This window comes from Phoenix dactylifera, unplaced genomic scaffold (assembly GCF_009389715.1).
Source record: "Phoenix dactylifera cultivar Barhee BC4 unplaced genomic scaffold, palm_55x_up_171113_PBpolish2nd_filt_p 001695F, whole genome shotgun sequence".
In the NCBI taxonomy this organism is placed as follows: domain Eukaryota; kingdom Viridiplantae; phylum Streptophyta; class Magnoliopsida; order Arecales; family Arecaceae; genus Phoenix; species Phoenix dactylifera.
Genome location: NW_024068994.1, coordinates 306 through 23,599, shown reverse-complemented (window position 1 = coordinate 23,599; position 23,294 = coordinate 306). Strand labels below are relative to the sequence as shown.

The window sequence follows — 23,294 nt, the reverse complement described above, 5'->3', positions numbered from 1 at the left end:
CTATCAAACATGCATCAGATATTGTGAGTGAAAGCATAGGAATAAAAAGATCCTATGATTCAAAGTTACATTTGACACACACTATAATGTCAGCTTTGAATGCTACTTAAAATGACTGTCATAAAACTCAAGACGCCTTGAGTTACAATTGATATTCATCAAAAATGTTCTGTTCACTGGCGAAGTGCACCATCTGGGCTATTTTACAAACCTGAAAATATATATGAAAATGTACTTAAAACAAAATAGCCATCAGAGGGTGGTCATCTTGAACTCCCAAAAGATTGTACAAGTGCAAAAGAGCTATTAAAAGTGATGTCACTGGATGGTGCACCCTGTAGTTTGCATTACACATGGGAGGTCATTAAGACCAGAAGCTAAAAATGGCCACTATAAGCTATTATTGCCACAATTTGGATGATAGTGGAACCAAACCTTATGATCCATCCTATTTTAATATTTTAATGCTTGGGGCTTCATGGATGAAAGCACGAGTAGCTATGTGTCCCTCCTATTAAAAGAAAAGCATGATATTATACCTCAAATTGAGAATGATTTGAGGAAAGAAGCCAAATTATCTATTCACCCACTTTAAATCACTAAGGGGTCTATAAGTCAGTTTAATTCAGCAAGGGGAAAAAAATAAAAAAGATTAGAATAACTCCTACTCTAGGAACAAGAAGTGGACCTTCTAGAGATTTATAATGAGGAATGAAATGGCTAAAACTACATATGTAAATGCAAAACTACCACTTTGCTTCCTACTTTTCCTTCCTTCCTAGCTTGATTTTCTTCAACAGCGAAAGGATCTCAACCTATTTATTGCCAAAATAATTCTACACAAATACATAAAAAAAACACTGTTATTGATGAAGCCAAACCAAGCAGACCATTGTATCCTCAATGAAACAGTTTTTTTTTTTTTTTTTTTTTTTGCTGAAAAAAAGGGGTAGGGGGGAGGAAGGGACAAGCCCACCCCCACGTAGCAGCCCCCACTGGGCCCCCGCCCCGCCAGGAGAATGTTCGATGCGGGCAGAAATGGCCGTGTGTTGGGCACCCCGACTGGTTTTACTCATGCCTTCCCCACCCATGGGCCCGGCTCAGCTACCCCTCTGGGCTCTAGCTCGAGTCCCCAGTATGAGTACGTCACACCTGGCACCACCCCGGCTACTAGCGGTCCAACAGTTCAACATCCAAATAATTTCCCAAAAGTCATCTTTCATTGCATCCATCAGAAAGCATGGATGGACGTTACCAAGAAAACCCATCCATTTTCCCATGTCCTGAAAACACCCTTTTTCTTTTCCTACAGAAGCACAAATCTTCTAAAAGAAAGTAAGAAGGCAAGGGGGTAAGATCGATTTTGAATAAGATCTTCCTGGAAGGGCTCTCTTCTAAAAGTTGCGATGGAAAGGGGACGGAAGGGAAGCGGTTTAAGAAGATTAGCTTCATGTTGACATAACCAATTCCTAATTTTTAGAAATAAAATAAATCGCCTTTCAAAACTGACTCTTTATTCTTGAAAACTAAGGAGAAGTTGTGTCGCCGGCAGTCTATATCTCCAAGCCACTGCTTTTCCATCGTATTTTTTTGCTACACCGGACGACTCATACCAACCTAGTATGAATACATCCAAAAAAGTCAAAATATAACAAGTCACGAAGCGCTCTAGGCAGCTCCCTCTCGCCAGTTCAGAGAACCTTCCGAAGTGATTAGCCACAAAAGAAGCCACCCAGTCTGCAACTCCATTAGCCTTCCTATAGACGTGCTTGGCCTAGAAGGTAATGTCACCGCTTGTTGTGCCCCAGATGTCCCGGAGCAAGAGGTGGCAGCCACCTATGTCACCAGTACTCCTTTGGCTCCATCTGATCATTGAGCCGAGTCACTTTCAAGCAAGATTGCGTTAGCCAGCAACACCCGCCAAGCATGACACAAACCAGCCCAAGCTGTCCTCAGCTCCGCCCCAGGAAATGAAATATCGAAGATCAGACACCCTCCGGCTGTCACCACTCTAGAGTCCGGGGTTCTGATCACGAAACCCGCACTACCTCTCCTGCCACCATTTAAAACATATCCATTGAAGTTAACCTTGAGGAAGCTCGAGGTTGGGGGCTCCCAGATGATGTACACCGTCTGAGATGCTATAAGAGCAAAGATAGAGTTCCAGGTGTCCTGAGCTATCAACGACCTATCCAATAGACCCACATGGGGGATCTTTGTAGCCTGCACTCGGGCCCTTTCTATCACAAGCCTTGGTGTAGGCTGCTCTCTCCAAAAATCCAAACATTCCTGGCAAGCCAAATATGGTAAACAATATAAGTTGTCGTGATGGCCATATACCAGGTCTGAGGTGTGTCATCCCACCTCCTAAGCGCATGGGTGAAAGAGCCGGATTGGTATAGGGCATCCGGCGAGATCTCAACAAGCCTCCACACCCTCAAAGCTCGATCGCATTGAAACAGAACACCCCGAGCAGAATGGTAGGATGCTCATCCCACGCCCACTCAGGACAGACCTCGTCGGTAGCCGACCCCAGATCACCTTCCAAAAGAATAAGGCAATTCTTGGGTAAAGACCAATCCTCTAAATCCAGGCGCAGTCTTGCCTCTGTTGCTGCTCACTCTGAAGAAGGTCGTAGATGTCCCTTAATCTGACTCTGGGACTACAGGACGTACTCCAAGCCCTTATGTTTGAGACAGCACACTCAGAAACTGTCAGCGACTGCACTCTCTCTGCAAGGTGCTCTCTAAATAGATGGCCGATTCGGCTAGAGTCCCGCTCTGCCCCGTCAGGGTGGAGGAGATTGCTGACCTGCAAACCCACAAACTTAGCATTGACCATGGTCGGCCAAAGCTTTCCCATCGTATTTTTCAAGAGACAAACCAGCTGGGAAGACCTTATCGGACCAATAAGATCCCCGGCACCCAAACACTTAAATGGAATGTCTCCTCTCCTTCTCCTCCTTCAAAAACATATCTATCAATAGCATTCTAACCTTTATATCACATTTATACCTTTCACAAAAAAGAGAAAATGACAACAAGGATCATTCTCACAAGAAGCATCCTTGTTCCTCTGGAACGATAATTTGTTTACCATATTCCATCATCTGACAAATACTATATTCCACTATGGATTCATTTATTAGATCCTGTGGTAGAACATGAAGAAAGACCGTTTTAAGCTTCTAAAAAGCAATTCAAGCAACAACATCTAACGACACCTTCCTCATTAGAAGAATGCCATGTGAAGGTTCTACCTCTTATGAGAAAATAATGGCACCTTTAACATGGTCGGTTAAACTAAAATATGAATTGCCATTAAGGGATAATATACCAGATCCAGACTACTGCAAACTAAATTTCAGACAAATGTTTTATCAACCAATGCTGCAGCATAGAGTTAATGATGGGACGGGGAGAATGGAAGGTTCATTCTTGTATCTAGAACAATAGTGGCTAACTCAAAATTGGTTAAACATTGATGGCTTCAATTAATAAGTAACACATTCAAACCAGTGAGCATCCAACATATTCAATTAGAAACATATTCTAACTTCTTAGAAAACATCATAAATGATAAGGCGATGACACCTTCGAGGCTCTATCTATAAACATACCGAAACTAGCTGTATTGCAGATTGACAGGAAAAAGTCTTCAGATAAGTGATGCTCCCATCTTAAATGGAAGATGTCATGTATCATCTCTGGCAGTTATCTTGAATCACTTCCAAGTAATTCTAAACCACAAATGACAATGCTTTCTTACAAATTCACATACCGCAATCTTCAGCTTGTCCTATAAATGATAATGCACTCTTTATACTCTCAATCCAAGTATGCCATCAGAGGATGTACCAGAAGATGAATTCTGGACATATATAAGCCTTAAAATTGGAAATAGTTGGATATAGCCAAGCAGATGATTATATAACATATATTGAGGAAGTAAACTAAAACAAACCCGTTACAGAGAAAAACAGGAAGGAAACTTAATGCATTCCCATTTCAATAAAACTTTTACACCATCCAAGCTTCTCCCTCTAGTCAGTGGAGTTCCCATGGCTCCACATTACAACAAATCCTTGACTGTTTAAGAATGCATGCATTCTGCACTCTAAAGGCTTGAAGGAAATTCACAGCCTCACATTTATAACTACAAGAATGAGAACTTGAGGCTTTAATCATCCTTTTGCAAAGTACTACAACGAAACCCATCCTATATTCAGGAAATTAATCTTAAAAATGCACAGCAGGTGCAAAAACAAAGGTTGATCGCTAAGCCTTCATACTAGATAACTATCTCTTCGAAAAAAATTATAGAGAAACTCGGGTAACAATTCTAGTAAACTATCACTACTAGACAACCCCCAATCATTCCCTTCCTAGGAGTATAATTTCAGGAATAAATTATGCATGAAAGGGTTACCATGTCATATTTGCTTATAAATATACTCAGAAGAACTCCCTATTGATGGGCAGTTTTTATTTCTTTGATCTGACTCTATGCCAAACATGAAACAAAAGAATCATGTCAAGATATTTCCATAATAATTCAGAAAACTGCCAGGAAACCACCAAAATGCTCCAGGATTGCAACCTTTATCAATGTTCACATTTTCCACTATTTATGTGACATTCAAAAGCATTACCTATTGTTACACAATGAAATCAAAATTTATTAACCAATAACACATTCAAATCATAAATCCAATGGTATTAACCATCACATCCCCAAAGTTTGATACTGGTGGGGACACCAATGAGCCAGCATCACTTTGAATTGACTGCTAGTCCACATTTCTTGAGTCGTCTAGCTTTTTTTTCTAGTTATTTATTTAAGTCAGTTCCATCAGTGCATGTCAGTCCAATCACCCAATTTGAGTCTAGTCCAAAATTTATGTCAAGTCCAAAAGTCCAAGTCTACATATGAAGTTGATTCCCGAAAAAAAAAAAAACAAAAAAAAAGAGGAACCGGTCATCTTCCCAACCGGTTCCTTCTCAAAACAACCATTAGCTCCCCTGTTTTTTTCCAAAGCACCGTACTCATCTTCCCATACACAGCCCTGTTCCAAGGCATTTCAAGCTCCAAGTCTTCTCCCCAGGTGGCTCTTCCCAACATTCCAAAGTCAGCCACGTCTTCATTAAAATCCCATCACAAGATGTGCAACCGGCTTCTTCCCAAGGTATTCTTCCCACAGGTGGTTCTTCCCAACACTTCAAAGCATTGATTCCTCCCCACAGCCGGCTCTTCCCAGCCACTTTTTCTTTGAAATCCCCAATCGAAGAAGCCAGCAGCCGTTTCCTCCTTCTCAAGGCGTCCACCGGTTCTCCATCAGCAAGTTCTCCACTTCCCTCAAAGTCTCCATCGTGGCTCACCTCTTCCCGAAGCAACAAACCAGCTGAAGGAAGTTTCCTGATCTTCTTCCTTTCCGATGCCATCCTGCGATCTCTTGGAAACTGCCCACAGGTCCACCTCTTCCCAAAGATTTCCAAGGTTCCAACACCAAAGAACTCCCAAGCAAGATGATTCCAAGGGTGCTCTTCCCCAAGGCGTTGCTTCCCCAGCAAATCGGTTCCTGGTACAAGAAAAAAGCCAAGCTCCATGGCCGGTTTCCACTCGACTACTCTTCCCTTTCCGAGGCACTTCCGGCAAGTCACCCATCCCCATCGAGTTCTCCCATGCAACGCTGCCAACTGTGCTTTGAAAACCCAAAGAGTAATCTAGGAATTGAATCCCGAATGAATGCTGTAAAAAGCAAGAATGAGTCTTTGTAATGCCTATAAAAGGGCTTGATATTATGAATGAAGCACAGAAGCTGTTTTGACAAATTACCTGGGAGAGTTTGGTTTCCAAACCCAAGAACCTACCTGCCTTCCTTCTCTAAAATCTTTCTCTTCTAAGTGAACGCGGCCTCCCCTGACTTCCGCGATTTCCTCCAGCGCAGGCGGCGCTCATCATCCGGCTCCCCGTTCCCTCTTCCGGACTCCTTCCCGATCCGACGATTTGTCGTCCGGATTATTTATCCTTTAAATAGATTATCCTTTTTTTTTCCTTACATCCTACCATCTCAATTAACCAAGGTCTCTGTTCAGATCCTGTCGTTTCCTCCATCCGTCTCGACGAAGGATGACCGTCAGCGAACCAGGACCTGACTTGCCTCCTCTCCAGGACCTTTCTCAAGCATCGTGTCCGTGTGATCCTTCCACCAAAATCTGAGTAAGTCGTTATTGGGTTCAGTTTAAGTTCCCAAATTTTTATGCTTAACACAGGAAATTAAAAGTAGATCAACGTGCCCTAATCACGTGTTGATTTCCTAATCAACACCGATCCTTCTTTTTAAAATTATTAAAGGAACTGATCAATCGTCGGTAGTTTCTTTCAGTCAATTCGATTTTAATATAATCATCTGATAGCTGTTAGATTTGAGTTTGCTAATAGTTTATGAATTGGATTGCTGAAATCTAAATTAAAAAAAAAAAAAGATCCTATGCATTGATCCTGTTCCGCATCAATTTGGTATCAGAGCAAGTTGATTAGGGCACCATTTCATGCATCATTGCAGAACCTAGAATTACTAGGGCACCAGTTTAATCTTCCGGATCCTTCTAGTATAGTTTATTGGGCATCGTCATACCTTAGCATTTTGCATTCCGCATTACATTAAGAAAGGCCTGCATCTTAGTTCACATTTCGGCAATTCATCAAGCATTCAGCCTGCTAAATTTAGCTCTGCGTCATCCTCCTAGTTCATTATTCCCGTACCGTAGTGTCAAAAAAAAAAAATTCCAAAGAAAAGCTACTCAAACCCATGACTACTAGATCCGAAGCTAGTTATCATCCATACGAGCCTGAGTCCAGTCGGTGATGGACCCTGACATCAGCTCAGTCCTCAGAGAATTAATGAGAGCAGGAAGGTATGTACCCGAGTCGATGCCTTAGAAGATACCAAGATAGGGTAGCCCTTCCCTAGCCAATAACCTAAGAGAAAGAATGACCACCCACCTTGATCGGAACCACCAACATGTCATGCCTATCCCAGGAATAGGCAAACTTGACAGAATCACAATCGTCCACTAGATGACATCTCAGAAAGACCACATCACAATGAAAGAGGTCGCGATCCTAAATCAACCTCTTAATGACACCGTGACATCGATGACCGTATACTCGAAGTGTCCGGGTTGAGGCACCCAGCTTCGTAGCCGCATGGATCCTCATGAGTATCTTGACTGGGAGTCAGATATGAATCATTTCGAATGGTACGACATGTCTGAAGAGCGAAAATTCGATTTGCAAAATGAGGCTTCTCGGTCAAGCCAAATATTGGCAGAATGTCGAACGTCTGATCCTAATAGAAGACAAAAACCCATCTGAACATGGGATGAAATGAAGATAAACTCAGGGAAAATACCTTCCCACCTCTATCACAACGACCCTTGACCATGGCAACCCTGACCCAGGGAACAAGTCAGTCATTGATTACATCGCTAAATTTGATGATTCTCATGCGGTGTCATGTCGATGAAGATCCCTCTGTCACCTTTCCCGATTTCGTGCCAGGTTAAGAATGACATCCAACGAGAGCTTTTCATGCGAGAGGTCTATAGTCTAGAGCAGGCATATCAATTAGCTCAGGATTATGAGAGATTCCAAAGAATGCCAATCACTCGACCCAGTGAACCTAGAAACTCGAGTATACTAGGTCCTAGACCCGACCACACCAAGTCCCCAGAACTAATCCAAATCCTACCTCAACCACTAGACCTCCATTAGTTGCTCCTCCACCCAGGAAAGAAGACCGAGGCAAAGGCACCCTGAATGAAGGACGTAGGAGGGTAGCTCAAGGGGTAGATGTTTCAACTGTCATGGAATTGGACATTTTGCAAACCAGTGCCCTTCCGTCCCTACATATTGGAGAGATCGAAGAGGAACACCCTGGGAAACTGTAGAAGACGAAGAAATTCACATAGCTGATCCTGAATTAGCCGAGGGATTCGATGAACCAAATTTCACTGAAGAAACTGAACCTGAAGTTAGGATAAACGTACTAAGATGTACCCTGACACAACCAAAGGAATGTGAAGATTGGCGAAGAACTACAATTTTTCATACCTACATAACAATGGGAACAAGGTCTGTAAAATTATCATTGATAGTGGAAGTTGCATCAACGCAGTTTCCACTGATACGATTTCCAAGCTTGGACTAACACCCGTCGACCACCCCAGTCCCTACAAGGTCGCCTGGTTAGACACTTCATCCATACCTGTTAGATACCGTTGCAAGGTACCCATTAAGTTTCAATCTTACCAGGAAGAAATTTGGTGCGACGTTCTTCCCATGGACGTCGGAAGCATTATTTTAGGACGACCTTGGTTATTCGATCAAGATGCCACGCTTTTTGGTCGACAAATACTTGCTCATTCATGCACAAAGGCAAGAAAATCACACTATACCCTTCACCACCAAAAAAGCCAAAGGATAGTAACCCAATAAAACCAAAAGAGGAAGCAACCCAAGGGATTACACTTGATCAACGCAAAGAGCTAGAAAAAAAGATCAAAGAAAGCCCTTCTGTGTGGGTTTTAGCTGTTAAAGAAGTTAGTCTGAAAGAAACAAGCCCAATTCCAGAAGAATGACTAGTCTTCTTAAAGAATTTGAGGATATCACCCCAGAGGATCTTCCTGATCAACTACCACCTATGAGGAACATACAACACGCAATAGACCTAGTCCTAGGAGCAACCCTACCAAATTCCCCTCACTATCGGCTCAACCCTACCGAACATGCCGAGTTGAAACGTCAAGTTGAAGAACTCCTAAGAAAAGGATTCATTACAGAAAGTTTAAGCCCATGTGTCGTACCTGCCCTTTTAACTCCTAAAAAGGATGGAACTTGGAGAATGTGTATTGATAGTCGGGCAATAAACAAGATCACAATACGATATCGATTTCCGATTCCCCGACTAGACGACATGCTAGATATGATCTCTGGATCAAATATATTCTCTAAAATTGATCTTAAGAGTGGCTACCCTCAGGTTAGAATCAGACCAGGAGACGAGTGGAAGACCGCATTTAAAACAAAGGATGGTCTATATGAGTGGTTAGTAATGCCATTCGGTCTGTCAAATGCTCCCAGCACTTTCATGAGACTAATGACTCAAGTACTACGACCTTTCATGGGAACATTTGTTGTTGTCTACTTTGACGACATCCTCATTTACAGCAAAACAAAGGAGGAACATCTAGACCACCTCCGGCAAGTTTTCCAGACGCTTAGATCCGAAAGCCTATTTATCAACCTTAAGAAATGTGAGTTTGACTACACGTGTTACATTCTTAGGATTAGTTGTGACTCCAGACGGACTATCTGTAGATCCTGAAAAGGTGAGCGCAATCAAGAATTGGTCCGCACCCCAGAATGTGCATGAAGTAAGAAGTTTTCATGGGTTAGCCACCTTTTATCGTAGATTTATTAAGGGTTTCAGCACAATCATGGCACCAATTACAGACTGTATTCGTAAGGGAGCCTTTGAGTGGACTAAGGCTAGTAATCGCGCTTTTGAGGAGATAAAGACTTTAATGACCAGTGCACCTATGTTACGACTTCCTGATTTCTCTAAAGTCTTTGAAGTCGCATGTGACGCATCAGGTGTAGGAATTGGTGGAGTCCTAAGTCAAGACAAACACCCTGTGGCCTATTTTAGTGAAAAACTAAATGAAACCAGGCGCAAATACTCCACCTACGATAAGGAATTTTATGCCATAATCCAAACTCTTAAATTCTGGAGGCACTACTTACTACCACAAGAATTCATCTTATATTCAGACCATGAAGCCCTTAGATTCCTTAGTTCACAAAAGAAATTAAATCCTAGACATGGCAAGTGGGTTGAATTTTTACAATCATACACTTTTGTATTAAAACATCGTTCCGGTGTAGACAATCGACCTGCTGATGCGTTATCTCGAAAGACAAATCTGTTGTCAGTAGTCAGTATTCAAGTCACTGGATTTGAGAAATTAAAAGAAGAATATGATAACTGTCTTGATTTTGGAAAAATCATGTCTGCACTCAAACAAGGAACTTCGAAAGAGATAGATAAGTATTCCCTTCAAGAGGGGTACCTTTTCCTGAATAATAAATTATGTGTCCCGCATACGTCTGTTCGAAACTTTTTAATTTGGGAATTACACGCGGGAGGATTGTCTGGTCATTTTGGGAAGACCAAAACCATTGAAGCCGTAGAACATCAATTCTACTGGCCCAGTCTGAAGCGCGACGTTGCCAAAATTGTGGCTCAGTGCCGAATCTGCGCTGTTGCCAAACAGCAAAGACAGAATACGGGATTATATACTCCACTACCAATACCCGAATATCCATGGAAAGATGTCAGTATGGATTTTGTTCTAGGATTACCACGGACTGCCAAGGGACATGATTCCATCTTCGTGGTTGTAGATAGATTTTCAAAAATGGCTCATTTTCTGCCCTGTTCTAAAACCTTCGATGCCTCTCAAGTTGCCCGGATATATTTTAACGAAATCGTTCGTCTACATGGGTTACCCGAATCCATTGTATCAGACCGAGATGTCAAGTTTGTCAGTTATTTTTGGAAAACTTTATGGCATCTAATGGGGACAAAATTAAAATTTTCATCTGCATATCATCCTCAGACTGACGATCAAACCGAAGTCGTAAATAGAAGTCTGGGTAATTTACTTCGGTGTTTAGTGGGTGAAAATATGAAAACTTGGGATCTTTTACTACCTTGAGCCGAATTCGCATATAATAGTTCCGTCAATAGAACCATTGGCATGAGTCCATTTGAGATTGTTTACGGTCAGCATCCTAGAAAACCTGTTGATCTCATTCCATTACCCATGCATTCCAGGACATCCGAGTCAGCTGAGTCATTAGCACAACATATTAGGGATCTGCATAAAGATATTATAAAAAAACTAAATATCAGCAATCAAATTTATAAACAATTAGCAGATTCACATCGTCGGACATCTGATTTAGCTGAAGGTGATTATGTTATGATACGAAAACGATTTCCTTCTGGAACTGTTAAGAAATTGCATGCACGAGGAGCAGGTTCTTTTAAAATTTTAAAGAAGATCGGATCAAATGCATTTGTGGTAGATTTACCACCGGATTTTGGCATTAGCTCTACCTTTAATATCTCTGATTTGGTTAAGTATAAAAAGCCAATAACGATACCCAGTGAGCCATTTGAGCCTAATCCTTCCTTTGAGAGTGAACCCTTACCTGAGTGTCCACGGCCAAAATTTTCCAAGAAACACGATCGCATTGAGAGGATCCTGGACGAGCAGATTATTTCTACTAGGAGGAAAGGCTACCAGAGATACCTAGTTCGTTGGCACGGTCGGCCAGAGTCTGATGACACATGGATAACCCGAGAGGAACTGCAGCAGATTGATCCAGACATTCTTGAGCACTATCAGAGCCAGACACAACTTCCTTCAACGGAGTTGAATTTTCCCCAGTCCGGAAGAATTGGTGGGGACACCAATGAGCCAGCATCACTTTGGCTTGACTGCTAGTCCACATTTCTTGAGTCGTCCAGTTTTTTTTTTAGTTATTTATTTAAGTCAGTTCCATCAGTGCATGTCAGTCCAATCACCCAATTTGAGTCCAGTCCAAAATTTATGTCAAGTCCAAAAGTCCAAGTCTACATATGAAGTTGATTCCCGAAAAAAAAAAAACCAAAAAAAAAGAGGAACCAGTCATCTTCCCAACCGGTTCCTTCTCAAAACAACCATCAGCTCCCCTGTTTTTTTCCAAAGCACCGTACTCATCTTCCCATACACAGCCCTGTTCCAAAGCATTTCAAGCTCCAAGTCTTCTCCCCAGGTGGCTCTTCCCAACATTCCAAAGTCAGCCACGTCTTCATTAAAATCCCATCACAAGATGTGCAATCGGCTTCTTCCCAAGGTATTCTTCCCACAGGTGGTTCTTCCCAACACTTCAAAGCATTGATTCCTCCCCATAGCCGGCTCTTCCCAGCCACTTCTTCTTTGAAATCCCAATCGAAGAAGCCAGCAGCCGTTTCCTCCTTTTCAAGGCGTCCACCGGTTCTCCATCAGCAAGTTCTCCACTTCCTCAAAGTCTCCATCGTGGCTCACCTCCTCCCGAAGCAACAAACCAGCTGAAGGAAGTTTCCTGATCTTCTTTCTTTCCGATGCCATCCTGCGATCTCTTGGAAACTGCCCACAGGTCCACCTCTTCCCAAAGATTTCCAAGGTTCCAACACCAAAGAACTCCCAAGCAAGATGATTCCAAGGGTGCTCTTCCCCAAGGCGTTGCTTCCCCAGCAAACCGGTTCCTGGTACAAGAAAAAAGCCAAGCTCCATGGCCGGTTTCCACTCGACTACTCTTCCCCTTTCCGAGGCACTTCCGGCAAGTCACCCATCCCCATCGAGTTCTCCCATGCAACGCTGCCAACTGTGCTTTGAAAACCAAAGAGTAATCTAGGAATTGAATCCCGAATGAATGCTGTAAAAAGCAAGAATGAGTCCTTGTAATGCCTATAAAAAGGGCTTGATATTATGAATGAAGCACAGAAGCTGTTTTGACAAATTACCTGGGAGAGTTTGGTTTCCAAACCCAAGAACCTACCTGCCTTCCTTCTCTAAAATCTTTCTCTTCTAAGTGAACCGCGGCCTCCCCTGACTTCCGCGATTTCCTCCAGCGCAGGCGGCGCTCATCATCCGGCTCCCCGTTCCCTCTTCCGAACTCCTTCCCGATCCGACAATTCGTCGTCCGGATTATTTATCCTTTAAATAGATTATCCTTTTTTTTCCTTACATCCTACCATCTCAATTAACCAAGGTCTTCTGTTTCAGATCCTGTCGGTTTCCTCCATCCGTCTCGACGAAGGACGACCCGTCAGCGAACCAGGACCCTGGACTTGCCTCCCTCTTCCAGGACCTTTCTCAAGCATCATGTCCGTGTGATCCTTCCACCAAAATTCTGAGTAAGTCGTTATTGGGTTCAGTTTAAGTTCCCAATTTTTATGCTTAACACAGAAAATTAAAAGTAGATCAACGTGCCCTAATCACGTGTTGATTTCCTAATCAACCCCCGATCCTTCTTTTTTAAAATTATTAAAGGAACTGATCAATCGTCGGTAGTTTCTTTCAGTCAATTCGATTTTAATATAATCATCTGATAGCTGTTAGATTTGAGTTTGCTAATAGTTTATGAATTGGATTGCTGAAATCTAAAAAAAAAAAAATAGATCGCATGCATTGTTCCTGTTCCGCATCAGATACTTTGACAAAAATTTTCCCATTACATCATCTTTCGCATTATGTAATTAAGCACAATAGGAAATGTAAACGAAATTACCCCTTAATGCCCCTAGAACAGTTGATGAGTTGCCAACCTCAACAAACTGTATGAAATTAGGCGATGTCATGAAACCAAAGAGGAGAAATGATGATCAAATTTTCTTCCAGGTATGCAAGGTTACAAATTTGGAAATGCTCAGGCGATCTCATGGTCAAGCAATGTCTTCACCCGTATCTTGGTAGCACACCACAATAGTAAATTCATATACATGGCATATTATCCAAATGACATAATTCTCCTAAAAACCAAGAAATAGCATGCAGTCAAGATGTATGTGGCAGTGGGCCATTCAACAATAATACGGCTTAATCAACTTCCTAAGACTTCTAAACCTGCTTCATACAAGAACAACTCTTTAAATTTTCCTGAAATTAATTGAACCATTAAAATGGATTGCCTAGAGAGTGGATACCAATGCTTGCAAACGTAAAACTGTCTCAAAACCATCAATATAAACACAGCTCAAAACCATCAATGTAGAGGTATGATAATAATGCTTGCAAATGTAAAACTGTCTTGTGATAAAGAAGAGGGTGATTGAGGAGGTGTTGCTGAAGAAGGAGCCTGCAGCTTAACCAGAACTTCAAGACAAAGAAATCTTGGCTGATTAGAGTTATGGATTTTCAGTGGGACAGATCTTTGGCATATATTGGAAGAGAAAGAATGAACCTAAGACTATTCATTTATATTGTACCAATGCCCAGGTAAAGATGGAAGTTTCAAAAATAAGCAATCGGTGTTTCCATGACCTTAAGATAATAAATAGCAAAACCTGAGCTCAATTTCATCAATAGGAGATGGATTTGTGGGATATACACGATGGAACAAGTCCTTATAACGATTTTAACATTTGATCTAAGCAGATGTGACCGTCTCTTTTTCGAAATATCACCTCAATATCTGCCCAAGTGCTATGTTGTCTGATAACAGGTAACAAATCTTTAATCCAAATAAGCTTTCCTCTCTTTTCAGCGCATCCAGACCATACCCCATCAATCAGATCAACCAACAGATAATAATCTAGAAGACGCAAAAAAAATTCCCTAAGATATCCAGCAAACTTGTCAGCCCTAGCTTCATTTACCAGAAACCAAAGAATTCAAACAAAGAGCAACCAAAAATAAGATCAACAGCATCTTTCTTGGAAAATGAAATGGAATTTATATTAAAAAAAAAGAATAGATCAAAAAGGCGAGACGAAATCATCCAAAAGGAAAAATCTTGCACTTATATAACAACAAAGATAAAGTGCGGGGATCACAAAACGAGCAAAGATGAATCAAACCCGTCCAAACTCCCCGAATAAATTGGAAAACCATCACAGATCCAAGCAGCCACCCAGATTATAAGAAATTAAACAAAAATTGAAAGAAATTGGTAAAAAATGAGAGAAAAAAAAGACCTTGGATCCGGAAGCAAGGAGAACTCGAGAGCCCCTCTCTTTCACCTGCGACTCGTTTGCGGCCAAGCCCAATAAGATGCTTCCTTCGGTCCTTTTATTCTATATCATTTTTACCATGAAGCCCCCGACGATTTCTGAAATAATGAAATGGGGTTCTGCGAACTTGAACGAGAATGGATCATGGCCGTTGATCCGTGCGTCCCTGTGTGATGACGATGGGAAAATCCGGCGTGTTTTGCCGAGCGGTGGGGTTGCACCGTAACAAATGGGCGTGTGCGCGTGAAAGGGTCATCCATTTGCATTTTTTTAATTATTTGTTATTTTTATTTCTTTGGTACAATGGCCGCTCACACATTATGGTGTAAATGCGGCCAATAAAACCAGAAAGTAGATTACTACGTGAGGCCTTAGCACAAATCCACTGTCTGCCCACACAAAACCACAGAATGGTGCGCCGTATAGGAAGCCACCTAGTCGGCAGTCCCGTTGGCCTCCCCGTACATGTGTGAAGCCTGGTGGAAGTCGCACTCCTCCATCAATCTGCAAATCTCATGGATCAATAGATGGTCCTCGGCTGTGTGTCCCCGTCTCCGGATCCACTCAACTACTATAGCCATTTTTTTTTAATATTTATAAATGATAGTGAGAGTGTCATATTTTTTTAATAAAAATATAATAAATCAGATCGAATAAGATATGGATCAGATACATAAAAGATCGAAAATTTATCGACTCAAATCCAACCTTCCTATTAAACGGGTCAAAAATCCATATCCAAATTTGACAATTTTATTATACAGATGAAATAGTTCGATTAACAAACAGATTGAAATAAATTAAATAAGTTAATGGTTAAGCATAACCACTCTTATCATCAAATTTTAAAGAAATAATAATAAGATTTATTCATATTTGGTCCTAGGGATATATGTTTTAAGGTTGAACTGTGGAGCCTTCTCCATTTGGACTTATGCGACAACTAGTCCATTTTATCTTTTGGTTAAATCTGCTTCATTCCTCGTACCTACATTTTGTTTTATCATTGGATGATGTATTTTTTTACAATAGAAGCTAAAGAAAAATGAGAATGTGAGGCAGATTTTGATGGACTGAGCCAAAATCTTATAGGCATGAGTTTGGTGTGAATAATCTAGACTGCTCTATGTTGGTGCATACTTCATGGTCCTCAATGTTGCATGCAACTATATTACTTTAAGAGCACACAATTCATCTATACCTACAAAACTAATACATGTGTCGAGTCTGATTTTTATGTATATACAGACACCGGTCTACGAGCACAAGCATCTGCACATGTAAATCAAAATAATAATAAGTGTCCTAGGTTGTACAAACTGTCATCTGTAATCGTGTGAGATCAGCTTAATTAGAAAAGTATTGACTGATTAGCTGGAGGATCTGAAGAATTAGCTGGAGATGATTGTAGCAGAGATTCAGCTTAAATTAGAAACGTATTAGCTGAATTAGCTAGAGGATTCGAAGAATCTGTTAGACTTTTTTTTAGGTTAAATAATAATTAAAAGTTTTCATTCTTTAAAACATATATATTTATATGTATGTTAGGGTGGGAGTTTGACTCAGTTAGTTAGTATGTTGTTTTGATTTGGAGGACATCATGGGTTCAACTCTTCTTTTCCTCGATTTTATTCTCACGTGGAGGATTTATTCCAAGGCCCCTTGCGCTTGAGCTCGTTCGAGGTAGGTGGGTCTTGCCTTGCGACTCGAGCCTCCAAGACGCGAGGTGCCAAGGCCCTTTGCGCCTATGCTCGTCCGAGGCGGGTGGGTCCCATCTCACGCGAGTACTCGTCCGAAGTGCGAAGAGCCGAGGTCGTATCTCGCCTGTGCTCGTCCGAAGCTATGATCGAAAGTACTTTTCTTTCAATCAACGGGCTTGCTGCATATTGATTCTAGGTTCGAAGGCTTCTTTGATCCGTGCAAATCATTAAGGCAGAAGGAACATTGCGAGAGGCTGTTGTATCTCAGGAGTAGAATGTCATCCAAGCCTAGTGCACTGTAACGTGGCGAAATCTACTTCAAGGAAAGTAACCAATATACCGCGCCTCAGCATCTCGGGTTCCATTTTTCTACTTTCTTTATTTATTTTCTTTAAACCTATTTCTGCCTATTATTTGTTGAAGTAGAATATTTTAGATTTTAATTTTTCTGGGATAGAATACTCTCAACAGAATCAGCTAGAGATGATTGTGGCAGAGATTCAGCTTCAATTAGAAAAGTATTGGCTGAATAAGCTGGAGGATTCGGAGAATCAGTTGGAGATGATTGTGGCAGAGATTCAGTTTAAATTAGGAAAGTATTGGCTAAATTAGCTGGAGGATCCGAAGAATTAGCTGGAGATGATTGTGTCAGAGATTCAGCTTCAATTAGGAAAGTATTGGCTGAATTAGCTAGAGGATCCGGAGAATCAGTTGGAGATGATTGTGATAGAGATTTAGTTTCAATTAGGGAAGTATTGGCTGCAGAATTAGTTGGAGGATCTAGAGAATCAGCTGGAGATGATTGTGGCAGAGATTCAATATTATCTCTAATACTTTCTTTCAGAGAAGACTATTTTGAGTAGGTTCATTAATTTAGAATGAGCTACCATGTTATCAACATCGATAGTGAGAATCATGTATGTTATCTTTTTTTGGTACAACGGTGACTTACACTAGACGCACATGAGTACACCCAGAGAGAACAGAGAGAAGAAGATGATAGAATGTGGGAAGGAGTGGACTCAATACTCTCCCAGAAGAAAGCACCTTAATTATTAGCATCAATCAGTCTAGTCCTTTGCTCTCTCTGTTACCAAGATAAATTAGAGAGCTCCTGCCAAAGTTTATCCGAGGACCAGACATCCCCTAAAAATGAGATTAATTGTAATAAAAGGAATTTATAATGATTGTTCATATGGCTGCTGTTTCCAAACTTTGGTTATATTTAGGTTCAAGTGCATGATAAGAATGGGAGAAAACCGTATGCTTTTTGTTAGGAAATTATCATGGGAGTGTGGATGGTAGTGGAAACATGACACAGATTGTAAACGAAGCACATGTACCTATGATTGTTATTATTTAACTTGAGCTCATCCTGCAAATCAACTCATGTGATGATCTGGACTGAACTATCTGAGGAATACTCACTGAGTTAATCAGAAATCTAGTGGCTCCAGGAAAGGCATGATTAACACATTACAACATGATTAAATTATTGCATATGGCTTGGAGTATGATCTAATCAACATATATATGCTGTTCTACTTAAAATAGATTTACCACTCACTGAATTTTAATTAGAGGAATTGTATGTAGACATTTGTGCTTACAAATTCACCAACATGGAAAAAATTATAGAAAATGACTGAAACAACATGTTATGAGATGGGAGTACATACACCAAAGCGATCATATTACAAAGATTAATACATTAAAGAATTTTTGAGTATACATATGATGTTCCAAATAAAATAAAAGAGAATCTATTACAAATTTTGGATACTTATTTCAAGCAAGATGAAAAATGAAAAGAGAGTTTAATTACACAGTTTTTCCTCTCAGACTTCTGCCTTGCTTGCTTACTGATCCCATCTATCTTGACTAAATGATCATTTTGCTTGCTGTTGTTATGCTTCCTGACAGTCTTCGCTGCATCTCTTCCTCTCTAGTCGAATAACCATTTTCACAAACTGCTTGCAATCACAATAGGTTTTGTTAGGAAGCAAGCAGAAAAGGAATGAGAAGGAAGATGACAATTTAAGCACAGAGGAAGAAGCAGGAAGCTTTTTCATACATAACCTAGGTGTCATCTTTGGCTCTTATATTATTCATTTCCCTAGCTTGGGTTGCCCCTGAAGAAGAACAAAGGCCTCGCCTGGGTGATGCCCAGAATGGGCAAATGGATCGAACTCTGGAACTCGTAAAGAGAAAGGTCCTGCTGGATGTTGAAGTACCACCTCAGACCACTTTGACGAGCTTCTGCTGCTGCTGCTGCGGCTGCAGGCACCACCAACTCCTTCCAAAAACTAGAAGAGGTGCAACCCTCCATGTCTTAGATAGAAGTGAGGTTTGATTTGTTTTCACACAGATGAACTGTCCTAGATACATGTGAAAATGGATGGAGGTTGTTCTTATGCATCACTTAAAAAAGTTGGATGGTCATCAAAAATCAATGAAAAAATGCGTACGAAATATCAGAGGATTACTGTAACAAGATAACCATAGCTATCGTTCACTATGACTACCAGCTGTGCAACAGAAATCTAGATCTTTCATGAATCTGCTAATGGAGACTGAAAGATAAATAGTTTCTCTTTAGCTTTCCATTGGCTACCACTGAGCAACTCTCTGAGATTGGCATTTCATGATGTATTAATTGTATACAGGGCTTCACATTGCTGGAGTATTACATTCTACAAATCTATTGTGTCTGATTTTATAAGATTATATATCAGACCTATACCTCTGTTTTGTTGGTGCTAGTTAGCACATCGCTCAATTCATTCATCCAAAGAATGCTACAACAGAAACTTTCTCGCTGATGAGAGCATAATTTGCTCAACTTGCTCATCTTTAAAGTCATCCAAGATTCTCTGGCATTTTCTGATATTTATTTGGCTTGATACATTGGTCATTCTGAGGCATAATATGCCGTACTAGTTTGAACCGAGCAGTACAAGATGTACAGTATCGGTGGTGTACCGATATTTAGTGCATAAAAAAATTCGTACCATATTGTATTGACATTGTGCTAATATGACTGGATGGGTCCGGTATTCAGACGCTGACCCTTATTTCGAGGTTTCTACTATTATGCCCATTAATGTGGAAATACCTGAGAAGCATTTAATTGTAGATATTTCATTATACCTTTAATTTCACAAGGACTGTCCAGTGCAATGGACTGAGCATTTCATCGAATATATGGCACTCTCTTGAGTTCTTGCGTCGAAAGATACCCTAAAATATCGAAGTTCCGGTAGTTTACATAATTTTTTTTCTAAAAAGTTGTATCTTTCACGTGAAAGAACGATTCGCCCTCTTTTGCATGAATCCACCGTTGGATACACGATCAAAGTTCGAGTGCTTTGAGAGATGTGCGGATCGCGGTTGAATGGTCGAGCGAAAGTAGATCGATCATTCTTTCGCTAGTTCATCCCGAATTTACAGCACGATGGATTCAAAATTCTCCATCCAGATCCTGCCACGTACCCTCTCCTTCGAATAGAACGTGTAACAACTCGAGCATTATGTTGGACACGTGTCGTCTTCTCATCTGCTGTCGGATGTCTGAAATCCAGCTGTTGTCTCCGCTCCGTTCCGTCTTTCGTCCCCAAGTTCCCACGTCTCCTTTTGTCGTCTCCATTTGTTGCCGAAGTTTTTGTCATTTTATTCCGTTTCTCGCGGAATAACTCCGGCGGTATCTACCGTGCGCCGGCGGGGACGGCCGTAGAACGTGAGCGCATGGCGTCGGCGGCGGAGGACAAGTACAATCGGAAGAACCCGGCGGTGAAGCGGATCCTTCAGGAGGTGAAGGAGATGCAATCCAACCCCTCCGAAGATTTCATGAGCCTCCCCCTCGAGGTAACACCCCCTCCAGACCCTAACCCTTTAGGATCGAATAGATCTCCAGTCTGATCGGAAGAAGCTGGTTTTTCAGACATTTCATGGATATGTTTTCTATTCTGGGGCTTAGAAATCGTCATTTCATTGAATTTTCGAATCCCTTCTTTCTATTTTAATCACAAAAGCTACTTTTGTGGGCTTTGCGTCGATTTCTTGGGTGGGTGAAATGTCTTATTATTGTTGCATTTAACTTAGGTCTTGAATATTTCCACGAGAATGATCCGAAGGGCCTATTTCTTGCAGTTTCCTTTTTTAATACATTTTTATTTTTTAACGAAAAGTTCGAAATGTCTCGTTTGCTTTGAAACTCGAGTCTGTTCACCAGGCGGATCCGAACGTGGGGCTTCTTATAGACTTTTTTTTAAAATGTTTTTCCTGATTTTTAGGGTGTCTAGATATCTCATTTAACTTAGACCTTGGATATCTCTACCAAAATGACTCCAAAAACTATTACTTATAGCTCTTTTTGGGCCTTTGATCCTTTTTTAAAGTTTTGAAAGTGTCATGTTTTATTTTGATTCTTATGAGTCTCTGCATCAGTTTTTCATTGTTTTTTAGGGTTTCAGAAAAGGTCTATTTAGTTCAGATCTGAGTGTTCCCCTCAAGAATGGTCTGAACGAGCTACTTCCTGCAGCTTTTCGAATCCTGTTATGAAATTGGTGTGACTAAGCTTCTCCCTCTAGCTCTTTTCAGGCAGTTCTTCTAGGATTTCGGAAAGTATCTTTTTTTTTTTCTTTCTTTCAGATCTCTATTTTTTTTTAACAAAATGATTTTGTAGCGTTTGAAAGTCTTGTTGTTTTAGATTTAGAATATCTTAGAAAATTTGTGTTGAAGTTGTTTCATATGGCTCTTTTGTGGCCGTTGTCTGAAACACCGTTGTTTTAATTTTGGATCGCCATGCTGGTATGTTTTGAAGAAGTGGCTTTTGAGTGATTTTTTTACCCCAGGTTTTCCTCTAGTTCCTATGCTTTCTGGAAGGGCCTATGCTTGTTAAGATTTCAAGTCTCCTCACAATCATAAATTGAAGAGGCTATTTGGGCCTTGTTATTGTAGAAAGATAAATTTTGGTTTTGCCTTGTTCCTTGATGCACCTTTTTTTTTTCCCTGCAAGAAAATAATTAGAACGATTATGGTGGTTATCTTTAAGGCATTCTATACCTGCACAAAGTGATGGAAGGAGTTTATGAATGGGACGCAGATTGATAAGTTATAGGAATGTGATGCAGAATGATAAATATATTGTTTCCATTTCTGGCTGGTAGCTATCATGGAACATAGGAATGCAATGCAGAATGATAAGTTACAGGTGCTTTTGAGCTTTGTTGGTATTGGATTTTAATTTATGTTTATCCTTGTCTTCAGGAGAATATATTTGAGTGGCAATTTGCCATCCTTGGTCCTCGTGATTCTGAGTTTGAGGGTGGAATCTATCATGGGAGGATCCAGCTTCCTGCAGACTACCCGTTTAATCCTCCTTCCTTTATGATGCTAACTGTAAGTACCTGTTCTGCTACCTAATTCCTCTAGCAAATTGCCTATATATATATATATATATATATATATATATATATATATATATATATATATATATATATCTGTTTATTTCTTGTTTGCTTCTTTTGGCTAACAAGTTCCTTTTTCTCATTTGTTCAGCCAAATGGTCGATTTGAAACCCAGACAAAGATATGCCTAAGCATATCAAATCATCACCCCGAGCACTGGCAACCATCATGGAGTGGTATGTTTAGTAGTTGGGAGATGCCTAAGCTTTCTTTATTGTCAATTGATTATGGCTTCATAGTTTTGCATATTGTCCTCTTTCATCTTCATTTAAATATATGATGTAATGTATCTGTGGAATTTTACATTAGCGGATATTACCTTTACATTGTGAATCATCCTAGAATTTGGATGGGTCATGAAAACAGAGGTGGAAGTAGAACTTTGGACAGATGGCTAAGCCAGATTCTTAGCTTTCAATAAGTTCAAGCCCATATATTGCTAGGTTCTCCAGGAAGTCTAAACCTTGATTTGTTGTGGTTTATGAACTCTTCATTTCTTTCTTTCTTATAAATTTCTTGTATAAGCACTGATTTTTATCTTCTTCCATCAAACAAGAAGATTATAGTCATTTTATAGTCATCTTGTCCATCATATTTCCTCCTAGATACTTTTGATGAGAGATTATTAGTACCTTACTACATAGATGCTCTCTTTATTCCTATTCGTCATGCATCTCAAGAACCTAATGCTAGGAATTCTGTTATATTTTCTGATTATGTATGGACTATTTGTAACTATCACCAACTAATACTTGTGAATTATTCGTAAGTGGCAAACAATCATATCTTTATTTTTTTTACTTTGCTCCCTAATTCTGATAATTTTTCTTTTCACAAGGACGCATGAGAGAATCTTTTTGCTAAGTATGTCTATGTGCATATGTACATACATAGGTACATAGACACATATGTGCATATATGTACGTGTATTTGTACGCACACACCCACACATATATACTAGAATTTGGTGGGTGCTAGCACGTGCAATGAAAAAGAAAAAGTTTTTTTTCAGAAGTATGGTACATTTTAGGTGCGAGATTTGCTGTGAGGAAAGCCCCTAAGGGCCAAGGCGAGGATTTGGAGTCCAATATGCACTGGACTCCTAGCTATCTTAGGCAAGGATTCAACTTTAGGGATCCTTATTTACCAAGTATTCTTAATTAGGGCCGCATTTGATGTTCTCCAAGTTTCTCCAAATCCTTCCTCACCATCCGTGTTATTTAGAACTTCCCCTCCTTCTCATATGACCTTCAACAAAAACCAAAGTACCTCTCCTTACTGGAGCCTTCTCCAATCATCATC

General features: G+C 40.5%; 2 protein-coding genes and 1 long non-coding RNA gene across 3 annotated transcripts; 2 read left to right on the top strand and 1 right to left on the bottom strand.

The window, feature by feature from the left end:
- Positions 1-10,823: 10,823 nt before the first annotated feature.
- On the top strand, positions 10,824-11,576 carry LOC113461018. Its single transcript, XM_026800073.1, has one exon. The coding sequence runs from the start codon at positions 10,824-10,826 to the stop codon at positions 11,574-11,576; it is 753 nt and encodes a 250-aa protein (XP_026655874.1).
- A 6,624-nt stretch (positions 11,577-18,200) lies between these two features.
- Positions 18,201-18,986, bottom strand: LOC113461019. The gene is made up of 2 exons (XR_003382915.2): positions 18,599-18,986; positions 18,201-18,494 (listed from the first exon to the last, which is right to left on the bottom strand). It is a non-coding gene; the product is annotated as an uncharacterized LOC113461019 (long non-coding RNA).
- A 1,159-nt stretch (positions 18,987-20,145) lies between these two features.
- LOC120108985 (ubiquitin-conjugating enzyme E2 32-like) lies at positions 20,146-22,714 on the top strand. Its single transcript, XM_039122724.1, has 3 exons — positions 20,146-20,388; positions 21,793-21,924; positions 22,084-22,714. Exons 1-3 carry the CDS (start codon positions 20,269-20,271, stop codon positions 22,270-22,272), a joined length of 441 nt encoding a protein of 146 aa, XP_038978652.1. The 5' UTR covers positions 20,146-20,268; the 3' UTR covers positions 22,273-22,714.
- The last annotated feature ends 580 nt before the right edge of the window (positions 22,715-23,294 follow it).

Coding starts and splice junctions, on each gene's coding strand:
- LOC120108985 (XM_039122724.1), top strand. CDS start 20,269: ATGGCGTCGGCGGCGGAGGACAAGTACAATCGGAAGAACCCGGCGGTG. Junction 20,389..21,792: donor TCATGAGCCTCCCCCTCGAG/GTAACACCCCCT, acceptor CCTTGTCTTCAG/GAGAATATATTTGAGTGGCA. Junction 21,925..22,083: donor CTTCCTTTATGATGCTAACT/GTAAGTACCTGT, acceptor TCATTTGTTCAG/CCAAATGGTCGATTTGAAAC.
- LOC113461018 (XM_026800073.1), top strand. CDS start 10,824: ATGAGTCCATTTGAGATTGTTTACGGTCAGCATCCTAGAAAACCTGTT.